The sequence below is a fragment of the Argiope bruennichi genome, chromosome 8 (assembly GCF_947563725.1).
Source record: "Argiope bruennichi chromosome 8, qqArgBrue1.1, whole genome shotgun sequence".
Classification (NCBI taxonomy): domain Eukaryota; kingdom Metazoa; phylum Arthropoda; class Arachnida; order Araneae; family Araneidae; genus Argiope; species Argiope bruennichi.
In genome coordinates, this window is record NC_079158.1 from 112,059,963 (window position 1) to 112,072,428 (window position 12,466).

General features: G+C 30.7%; 1 protein-coding gene across 3 annotated transcripts in view; it reads right to left on the bottom strand.

The window, feature by feature from the left end:
• The window catches only part of LOC129980822 (terminal uridylyltransferase 7-like), an 85,844-nt gene that overhangs the window by 43,465 nt on the left and 29,913 nt on the right, over positions 1–12,466 (bottom strand). For 2 of the 3 annotated variants that reach the window (XM_056091223.1, XM_056091224.1), the window contains 2 exons: positions 4,477–4,735; positions 873–1,007 (listed from right to left, as the gene is read on the bottom strand). In XM_056091223.1, coding sequence (XP_055947198.1) covers positions 873–1,007; positions 4,477–4,735 — 394 coding nt within the window. Of the gene's footprint in view, positions 1–872; positions 1,008–4,476; positions 4,736–6,290; positions 6,318–12,466 lie in introns of those variants that run through there. The other variant, XM_056091225.1, reaches the window with a different exon arrangement.

Sequence of the window (12,466 nt, forward strand, 5' to 3'; positions counted from 1 at the left end):
AAGCAGAAAACTGGAGAAATATATAGTGTCATGAAAATGTATGAATGTAAAGCTTGTAAAATAATGAAATAATTTCTGAGTTATATATCTATTAAATTGAATATTTTGTTGAGAAAAGATTTACACAAAATATTTAATAGAATTGTTTTAGCTATTCTAAATCTTGCCAAACCATCTTGTTGTCAAAAGCAATTAGCAGGTAATATAAAATAAGTGACAATTTTGTTATTGAAAAATAAATTAAGTGACTTTTGACAAACCTATGAATAAAAATCTTTAAATAAAGAAAAGGCACTGGAAGATATCACGATACAGAGAATTTGTTAAACTAATTTTTATGCTGACAAATAAATTAGACTTGAACTCTAACTTCAATGTAAAAGAATTTCATCCAATTTAAAATGCACACACTTTTCTTGGTTACTAAAAAGTTTAAATTTTTAAAATTATTTTATACTTTCCGCTTTTTATTTATATTTTCATTTTTCATTAATCAAATATTACGCATCTAGAAATAATTTTTCTTCATTTACACATGTGATTTTAAATATTATATCAAACTGTTAAATAATCCATCAACACAAAAATGCACAAGATTTCAAAAATCTAGCATATTGGAGAATAAATGAAAAATTCTCTCTTGAGGAATACACACGCAAACACACACACAAAAAAATCAAATTAAATATAAAAAAAATTGTGTTACAAAATACATATAAAACAAAAGCAATTTCTTGAGGGGTTTTTTTTCATTATTAATATATACAATAAACACATAAACTTTATATTTTATTAGTATTTTACTATCAAAATTATTTAAAATTGGCATTGGTGCTAAAAAAAAAAAAATTTAAGAAAAGTGTAAAACCTACCTATAGCAAGCTTCTTTTGTATACACAGCAAAAAACTATTTTTTATTGGATAGTCAGACACTAAAGCCAGATTTAAATTTGATGTACTAACAGCAGCATCATATAAGTATGAACCATATAATTTAACTGAATTTCCTAGATAATGAAAATATTGTTTCAATCATCAATTTTAAAAGTAGAAAACATTAATATAAGTTTGTAAAAAATGCATAGTATCTTTTAAAATCAAAATTAATCACTAAATAGCACTGCTTAAAAAGTCATAATTCATAAATTTAATTTTCTTACACAGTAGAGTCATACCCTTTCATCTAAAAAAAAAAAGCCAACTTACAATTCTGACATATTTTATGTATGTGGAGAATGCAATAGAAAAAACAACAGCATGATCATGTGTTTTTTTTATAAATAACCCAATCACAACTGTCTTCTTTTCAATTGTATTTTATTTGGCCCATAAAAATTCAAGCTATATTCATAAAAAAATACTAATTCATTTTCATTAGTTACCACCTACTGTATATAAATAAATATCATTGCTCACAATTTAGAAGTCCTTCCTCTTTGTTAATAAGAGCTTTTAGAAAGAGTGCACCAAAAGAAATAAAAGAATGTTAATTTTTTAGAATCTCCCCTAATACAAAATAGTATTTCTAAGGTTCTGAAAGAATTATAGTAAAATGAATTAAATATTGACAGTAGTAATACTATAAATGCAAAAATAAAAGGATTAGTAAACTTCAGAAAAAAAAAAAGTTTGATCAGCCCAATGGATTATCATAATAGTAACCTCCTTACTCCGTTAAACTATTTAGACAACTATCCGGCAAATTTCTGCGGTTACTACAGTGTAACTTATCAAAGTGAACACTTTACTTTACTTTAACGTGAAAAACAATTTTTTTTTTTCAATGCATGCATTGTTTCTACTTTCAGTCTAAAATTCTTAAAAATATAATAAATGTAAATTATATAAAGAATGCTGACTGAAACATAATAGAAAAAGGAAATCGTATTTTAAGCATGACTTCTTTTATAAATAAAATTATTTAAACTAAGGTATGACAATACTAGCAAAAAATATCTATTAAATATTAACTAAGGTACAACAATACTAGCAATTATATTTAACAATCTATTCAGATAATAGCAATAAAATATCTATTAAATTGCATGTCTTTAAAAAATTTATATGAATGTTGTTCTTGGACTCATAAATATTAGGATATTTTTTCAAACAAAATTTATATGTTTAGTTTAATTATATTAACTTTCCATTTTAAAGAAACACAAGGTCTTTTTTGGGAAGGACCTCGTAATTTTAAACCACGGTCAGATGACGAGGGCGACACCTGAGCTGCCACCTGCCATCTTCTTGATTTGCTTTTTCATCAATAGCATTAGAATGAAGGGAAATGCAGCATACTGACTTTCTATTAAATGAAAACTGACCATGTTCTTTGAATTAACAAACCAAGGCAACAATTACCATGCAAAATATAACCTTATCTCAAAGAAAAAAAAAACATTTTACTGCTGTGTATTTCTTATTCTAAATCTTTCATGTAAAAAGTATCAATACAAGATAAGAACCTAACGAATAATTCTTGCATATTATGCTTGGACCTGTATCTCAACATATCTTTCCAAACTTTATTTTAGATCTCTGGATTTGTATCTCATGCCTAAATGGTTTAAAATATTTTATAAAACACATTAAAATGATGTTTTATTGAAAAAATTTACTTTTATGTACTATATTGAATTACAATATATTTTCATTTGAAGAGTAGACATTTTGAAGTAATTTTATAATTATGATACAATAATAACAATCAACAATATGAATTAAAATATTTGCTTTCTAGCAATTTATCTTTAATCAAATAATATAGGCAAATATGTAAAATTCTTTTCATTTGTATTTGATGAAAAACTGATTCCTCCCCCCCCCCCCTGCTTCTATACTGAAAATGAAAGGTATGAATTGTGGATCCAAAAACTATTTCAACATTCGCAGAAAAGTTTTCAATTAATCCAATTTTTAACCAAAAAATATTAGAATAACAATAATATTAGAACAACATAATTACATAATTATAGCATTTCAGGCATATTTATATATACATATATAATAGTTGTCTTTTAATGTGGTCACTTTGGGACTTTCAATTATAATCGGGGTTTTTTGGGGATTTTTTTTTCTTCCCCTTTCTGCATAAAGGGAAAAGAAAAAATATACATTTATCTCTGGACTATCTATAGTTTATTTCAAAAATAATATTTAAAGAATTCACCGTTTATTTCTTATTGATTATTCCTTAACAATTCATGCATCTTTTTTTTTTAAATTTGTCAGATGATGCAGGAGAGCAGTTTCAAAACATCAACTGCTTGACCCCTTCAGTGGTTGTCGGCAAGTTTTCTTCAAAACAACTGTCATCATCATTTATTGCTTGGTCCTTCCACAAAAAAAAATTACATTTTTTGCAAAATTTTATATTGAAGAGGTTGTAAAATTTTCAATTGCACCACAGTATTTCTTTAATTTAAATAAGGCAATCTTTTATAATTAATACGAATTTCAACTTTGTATTTGCCACTTAAATCAGCAGTTCTTTCTAATCCATTTTGTTTTTAAAATTCAATTATACTTAACAGTAGTTTATGGCTGGATGGATTTTAAGCCTGGCCTAATAGCACAGCTGTCTGTTTAAAACAATCTAGACTGCTCTAATCCAGATTAAAAAAATAAAAAATACGACAACAGATGGGAAAGATAATTCCCGGATGTTCCTTACATGGACAGTACAAAATTTTATAAATATCAGTCATTAACACTGGTTAAAAATGAAGGGACAATTATCTTCTTCAAATCTGGCAACATTAAACAATGTCAAGATCATGCTAAACAATGTACATTTGAATACGTCAGGACATACGTGGGGACCAGAAGTTTTTAATAACATAAAGCAAGCAATAACAATTGTGATCACATTAAGTGGCATCCACTGTACTATTTAAAAAAAATACTGTAAATGGCCTAAAGAATTATGATTCAAATTGTTCAAATTAATAAATTAGTGAAAAAATACAAAACAAGGCAACCTCTTGATCATATTAGTTATATTTAGTGAAATATTCTTGACATTTTAATATTAAAGTATTTATGAAAAAAATAAGTTTCGTTCTTCTTGATAATAAAATTGAGTTATTAAGTGCATCATTTTAATTCAATTAATTATTGCTTAAAGCAAGTTCCCTGATTGAGGAGGGGGGGGATCGATATCTCTAAGTAACCATTGAATGGGTTAAAATTGTAATATTCAAAATTTTAAACAGTTTTTATCATTTTATACATTTATTGACTCAAATAATATAATCAAAAATATAATCTTTTGGTCATTTAAAGAAATCTTCAAATTGGAAACATACTAATAAATCTAAGAAACATATTTCCAGTGTCTGTCTATCTCTAATAAATATACCTTTAATAATTAGAGTGTACATTTTGTATAAGCAATCAATCAATATATATGCGGATAATCACATTATTGAAATGGAATAATATTTGGAATAAAATTAATTAATTTTAGAACTGTACCATTGAAATAATATTTTATAAATTTTCTTAGATCATTCAAGATATTTTCAGCAATAGCTTTCTGCATGTATCTTTCAGATATCAATTTGTGAAGAAACTGATCAATTTTTTTAATGAATTCACAGTCAAATACTTGATCATCTTCAAAGGAACCTGTAGGCTGAGATTCTGGAAACTGGCCACCTTCACAAGAAGCAGTAGTTTTAACTTCATTTCCTTTGACAGAAATAGTAGAAGTAATTTCATGCTCCTGAAGGCCCTATAATAAATAAATAACAATTCAAAGCACTAAAAAATGTCTGGGATTCAATTTTTAAATAGTACACCATTAAATTACATCGCAATTACACGTACATGTATGTAGTATAATTTCATTACATATACAAAATATCTTTAACGAATTTTTCCATAAAAGATATTTTGAATGCTAACTATAGATATTTATTAAAACTATATCCAATTTGGTATCCAAATAAGAAGTAAAAAAAAAGCTTCTTTAAAAAAATAAAATTTAAGAACTGACAAAAAAATTCTTTAAAAAATTAAATTTTTATATACTGTATTAATTTAATGGCTACAAAAAGATGTTTACAATTTGTATACTGGCATACTATATTATCTGTTCTTGAACATATCAATCAAAGTAACAAGTTGTTTTTTTTTCTCCGAAAAAAGTGTGTGCAAAAAAAAAAGGGGGGGATATTGATATATATTAAAGGGCAAGAGAGATTTGTATAATTACCTTCTATTTTAAAAATTAGGCATTAGAATATTTTGGAATAGACTAGAAAATTTCTTATTACCAAAAGAAGAAGATAATATCCATTTCTCCAGGCTATCACATCATATCAGAAAGAGGATATCTGCCCCTCGACAGGTTTAAATTCACAACATGCACAATTGGGGATATGAATGGATGCGAACATGGATGAATTCTAACAGATAAGAACTATCTAGTTTAAACAATCATATATCTTGACAGTTGGAAATAAATGCAGGGAAAACAAACTGAGACTTGGTTTAGTCATATCAATATCCCTACTCTGAAGCAACATAAAACTATGATGAGACAAACCATGATCAAATGGTGAGATCAATACATAAGCCGACACATCACAATCCATTCTTTCACAAAATAACAGTGGGATGATGTTTGACTCTAACAAAGTAATCATATACTAGATTCATATACAAAGAGGAATCAGAATCAAGTCAACAGATCAAGCCACCAGTCCTCTGCAGCCCCAAAAAGAGGAACGAAAATACCATTTCAGAAACAGAACTCGGTCGTATCTAAATAGTCTAAATTTAAATTTATATTAAGTATACATTTAATAAATAATGAGATAAGACATTTCAAAGCAATTATTTCACAAAACTCAAAAGTTCTGCAAGCAGTTATTTAAACATTATCTCAATAACACACTAGTGGCAAACTGTCATGTTCATAGAAATCCTTCTCATTGATACACTAATGGCAAAATGCAATGTTCATAGAAATACATGGAAGTAGCAAACTGCCATGATCATAGCAATTCTTCTCATTGACACACTAGTGGCAAACTGCTAAGTTCATAGAAATCCTTCGGCTGATTGTTCAAGTATTAAAATATTAGCGTAGACCTTGGAAATGGCTCAGAACTTTTTACTACTTTTCTTTTTTTGGTACGAACAAGATGGCATTTGAGAAAGTTCATCAAAACTTTCTGATTTGATGAATTTCCTAAGCACATATTTCACAACACCACTGAACATTACTCAAAGGCCTAGGAATTTCACGGCCATTTGCAATCAAAGAAGATCAAAAGCATTACCTTGGTAGCCATAAAATGACCAGTTTTTTGGGAACTGAAGAATTTGTATATTAAATTTGAAGATATTGCTACTTTTATTTGGTCTTCAAAAGAAGAGGATAGCAGCTATTCAATAGCTTTAAATATTTTATAAAAATTCTACAAAATAAGGTCCGATTATGATTTGCGAAAACTTATTTGCGATATACTTATACAATTAAGAACCAATCCAGTAAGAATTTCAAAAGATGTGGTTTGTATGAAAAATTCAATAAAGTAGACCAATAGGCAGCGCATGCGTAGAAAAGCTGAAAAATACTGCTCAGTCGATGGCAAGTAATTGTCCCGACGGGACAACAACATGCCGCATTGCATTTTTTTTCTGTCTGCGCATACATTTTCAGAATTTGGCGGCTTTTTTGGTGTGATCACTTATAATCGATTAATTCCGACATTTTTTTTTGCTCTTTGTTCCCTTTGATGTACGGTTTTTTTCATTTTATTTCCCATTTTTTTCAATAGATTTCCGAATTTTGGTATGTTGACTTTTTATTTTTATTTCACTGTTTTTTTTGTGTGTGTTTGTGTGTGTGTGTGTTAATAACGATCATTTTAATACGATACGCTGGAAAAAGAAAAATCTAAGGATGCTAAAACGGCAATTTATAGCCAAGCGTGGAATGCATGAATCTATCTTATGAAATTGTGGCAAACATAAAGCAATCCCTTTATGCGCATGTGTAGCAGCTATATCTTTATTTTATTATCTTTGTTCTTACTAGTTTGTCTTTTTAAAAAGTGGCAACATCAGTTGCTTGTGATGGAATAAAAAATATGTCGACTTGATATAGTTTCGGTTATTTTAATTTCAAATATAATCTGCATTAATCATTCCGGAAATATAATCCATATGAATAACCGATCGTAATGAGCTGTACATAACTGCGCTACAATTTGGTGACCGAAACTGTGAATATTATTTTTTCTACCTACGTAGTTATGGCTACCGGCGACGCTTCTGTTTTAAATACGGCAAATGATAGATACGAGGCGAACAAGGTAAGCGTAAAAATTCCTCCATTTTGGTAAGGAAAACCAGAAATTTGGTTTTTCCAAGTAGAGGCACAATTCTCTATTGCAAACATCACTCAAGATCAAACTAAATTTAACTATCTTGTCGCACAATTAGAACCGAAAGTTGTCGAAAATATATGGGATATAATCCAAAGTGACCGGAATGATAAGTACGCAGCTGCGAAACAAAGATTGCTCAATACTTTTAAAGAAAGTGAAGAAAAGAGTATAACAAAATTGCTTACAGGAATTTCTCTTGGCGATATGAAACCCAGTCAACTTTTGAGAGAAAAATAAATCGCTTGGCGGAACAAATATATCCGATAAAGTTTTGCGTACTTTGTGACTTAGCAAGCTGCCAGAATCCATTAAAAATATTTTGGTTGTAAGTAACGAAGATTTAGATAACTTATCAATTATGGCAGATAAAATATTTGAAATGACCTCATCGACAGAAATTTATTCTGCTGGTTCTGAGAATTCTGTGATGAGTACAATGTTAGAAAAAATCTCTAAATTAGAAAAACAGATTTCAGAATTAAAGGTTCACAGACAAGCTAGAAATAAATTTCACCAATCTGGTTTTCGTCGAAATAGGAGCCGTAGCCAATCTAGAAAGAAATACAATCCCAATGGAACATTATGTTATTATCATTTCAAATTTGGCGATAAATGTTACCCGAATAAATGCAAGAGTCCGTGCAGCTGGAAAGAGTCGGAAAACTCCGAACAGCAGTAGTTTCGACGGCAGATTCTGCTGCTAAGGAATTTGAAGATTGCCGTAATTACCGTTTATATGTTACCGATAAAACAACCAGTTTACGCTTTCTTGTAGATAGTGGTGCTGATCTTTCGATTATCCCAGCCACATCAAACCATAAAGTATGTAATTCCTTTAAATTGTATTGGGACCATAATACCCATGTTTGGGTTCAAAATGTTAACTTTGGATTTAGGCCTACGTCGAGCATTCCAGTTTCCTTTCGTAATCGCTAAAGTGGATCGAGCGATCTTAGGCGCAGACTTTTTAACCACATTTAAAGTACTCATTGATATGCATAACAGAAAATTAATAGATGGTGTTACAAATTTATCCATTCCAAGCCATATTACGTGTATAACAAGTGCCGATAGCATAAGCACGACTGATAAAAATTCTCAATAGGCAAAATTGTTGTTACAATATCCGAATTTAACCAAACCAAATCTTTTAATTTCTAATTCGAAACATAACGCTCGACAGTTAGATACAAATAAATTAAAATTAGCCAAACAGGAGTTCAAATTTATGTTAGATAATGATATAATTAGACCTTAAAATCTCCATGGGCCAGTCCACTCCATTTAGTTAGAAAAAAGGACGGAAGTTTATGACCATGCGGGGACTACAGGCGCTTAAACGCACAAACGATTCCCGATCGTTATCCTATTCCACGAATCGAGGACTTCCATCATATCTTAAAAAACAAACAAATATTCTCAAGAATTGACCTATTTAAGGCCTATTTTCAAATCCCAATAGCGGAAGAAAAAGAAAAAACAGCTATCATAACGCCATTCGGCTTATATGAATCTAAAGTTATGAGCTTTGGGTTAAGGAACGCCCCATCTACGTTTCATCAATGAAGTGTTTTTTGGATTGGACTTTGTTTTTCATACTTGGATGACATTTTAGTAGCTTCTTCAACAGAAGATGAACATTCAGAACACCAAAAATAGTTTTCTCTCCTTTAAATAAATATGGCCTTCGTATAAATCTTGGAAAGTCGATTTTTGGAGTGAATCAGCTAGAATTCTTAGGATACTTGATTACTCCTAAAGGCTCTCAACCCCTTCCTGAAAGAGTAAATGCCATCTTGAATTATAGGGTACCGGAAACTATTCATGAATTGCGTACCTTCCTAGGTCTCATTATTTTCAATAGGCGATACATCAAAGATGCTGCCAAAAACCAAGCAATTTTTCATGAGTATTTAAAGGGTTCCAAGAAAAGGATAAACGTAAAATTCCTTGGACCGATGAAGCAAAAGAAAAATTTGAGCAATGCAAAAAAGATCTAGCGAATGCTACATTACTAAGTTTTCCAAATCCTGACTCAATGTTAGCTCTTTTCAGTAATGCTTCAGATTTCGCTGTTGGATCTGTGCTGCAACAGTTTGAAGGAGGCAGTTAGAAAAGAAAGCTAAGGGTTTCCAAGTTATCTAATGCGCAGAAAGGATATAGTACTTACGACAGGGAACTGTTAGGAATATACCTTTCAATAAAACAATTCTTGAAGGAAGACAATTTATACCGATCAAAAACCTTTGACGTTTGCTTTTCAACAAAAAAATGAAAAAGCTTCTTCTAGACAATTACGTCATTTACAATACATCTCAGAATTTTCAACGGATATTCGTTACGTTGGCGGAAAAGAAAATATTGTCGCAGATTCACTATCCAGGATAGAATCTCTGAAATAGATTATGATAAAATTGCAGAAGCACAAATTGATAATCAAGATCTTACCGAGCTACGCTCGAAACCATCTTTGATTTTCAAACAATATCCTCTGTATTCAGGAAAGTTACTTTGGTGCGATATTTCAACTACAAAAATTCGTCCCTTTATACGTCAAGAATTTCGAATGCAAATTTTTCACAAAATTCATGGCTTAGCACACCCTGGTGTGAAATCTACGGTTAAGCAAATATCTTCCAGATTTATTTGGTTAAACATTCGGAAAGATATCACCCAATGGGCAAAATCTTGTATCCACTGCCAAAAGAATAAAATTAACAGGCATACGCACTCCCAAATTGCAAATTACAAGGAAGTAGATTCACTATTATTCATGTTGACATCATAGGCCCGTTACCTACTTCTGAAGGTAAAACTTACTGTCTTACTTGCATCGACCGATTCACATGTTGGATAGAAGTCATACCTTTAGCAAATGTGACCGCCGAATCTGTGGCTCGAGAATTTTATCATCATTTTATTTCACGTTTCGGAATGCCTTATCATGTTATTACCGATCAAGGTAGTCAATTTAGGTCTGAACTTTTTACAAATATTGACATTATATGTGGTTTCCCTATAAGTACAACAACAGTTTACCACCCACAATGCAATGGGAAAATTGAAAGGATCCATCGGATCTTAAAAGCCGCAATAAGAGCGCATAATTCCATTAAATGGATTCAAACTTTATTAAGACTAAGAGCTGCTGCGTGGAGATACCAATTTCACCATTGCCCATATGGTTTATGGACAACCTATCAGGTTGCCGGGAGAGTTTTTCGAAAAACCTAAAAATAGCTGGGATACCGATACGTTTGCAAAAGATCTACAGAAACAGATGCAACAGTTAAAACCATTAGAATCTCGCCGCAAATCTTCTAAATCTGTTTTCATTCACAAAGACTTGGGCCATAGTACACATGTCTTCATACGCGTTGACAGAATTCGGAAGCCTTTGGAACCACCGTATAATGGCCCTTTTCTAATTGTAAAAAGACATGATAAATATTTCACTGTTAAAATTAAGGGCAAGGATACAAATGTATCCATTGATAGATTAAAACCGGCATATCTGCTAACTGATATTCACATTCCTCTTCTGGACTCAGGTCATGCCCAAACATTGCCCAACGAAACACTGACGACAGCAGATCCAGAAACTGAAAAACAACCATCAGATCTGTTAAACAAAAATGTTCAAACGAAAAAATTACACGTTGTGGTAGACTTGTAAGATTTCCAGTGCGTTACAGAGATTAAGTACATTCTGTTCATTGTTTTTTTTTCATTTAATTTTATTTGTATATATCTATTTCTCTCACATTTGTATAAAATGCATGTTGTAAGCTATATCGTAACTCGATTGTTACTGGGGAAGGAGTGATGTAGCAACTATATCTTTATTTTATTATCTTTGTTTTTGCCAGTTTGTCTTTTTAAGAAGTGGCAACATCAGTTGCTTGTGATGGAATAAAAAATATGTCGACTTGATATAGTTTCGGTTATTTTAATTTCAAATATAATCTGCATTAATCATTCTGGAAATACAATCCATATGAATAACCGATCGTAATGAGCTGTACATAATTGCGCTACACATACACTGCCTACTATTGGCCATCTTATAACTAGCCGAGTGTAAACCCGGCATTACAAACGATTTGTGATATTTAGCGGAATAACTGAAAAAATTTAGAAGAACCATGGTTTGGATATTACTTTAAAGATGTATCACAGCATCTTAAGTTTGATCCCAAATGATGATGGATGGGCTAATTCAGAAATCGCAAAACCATTCACAGCAATCGGCTTTGGATAATTCTTATTAATATAGTAAGAAAATCTTTATCAGCTGGAGCATTTCATTAAAAATCAGTTGGAGCATTTCATTAAAAATTTCCAAATACGAACGAAATGAATTTTCCCTTTGTGTATCATTTCTATGCTTTCTTTCTTTTCATTTATATACACATTAATATTTTCTACGCATAAAGGTTTTACCCCATATTACAATAGATGCCTTTAATGTTCATAATCAAAAGACTTATTAATCAAAGACCTACAGAAAAAACAAAGCCGGCTATCTAAGGGGTACGGTGGATGCTATGCACCGGGGTCCCGCGATTGGGGGGCCCCACCATGATGAACTAAAATAATGTTCAGAACAATAATAGCAATATGGGAAGAAGAAAGTTAACTGAAACAATCGACGGTTTTAGAAATATACCATATTTACAACTATATTAAAGTCTAGTGCAAGTTTACAACATATTATAAACATAAGGTAAGTAGATATACAGTTATTTAGCTCACCCATTAGGTTAGGTTGCATGTAGTATTTTGATAATTCATACAATAAAATATTTAATATTGTTAGATCTTACGATAAAATGTTTAATATTATTACAATGGAATTTTCCTCTGGTTGTCAAAAATTTCAAGTTATCATGTGAGAACATTTTTTTCGATGAATTGCTTAGAGCTAGAAAGCGATATTTGCAACTCAGAATTGAAATGGAGACGTTTTGCATTGAACGTTGACGGTTGTGATTCAGAATGCAAATGGACAGGTTCTGTGTTTGAGAAAAAAGGCAGCTGGAAGTAAAGGAAGAAGGTGTTTT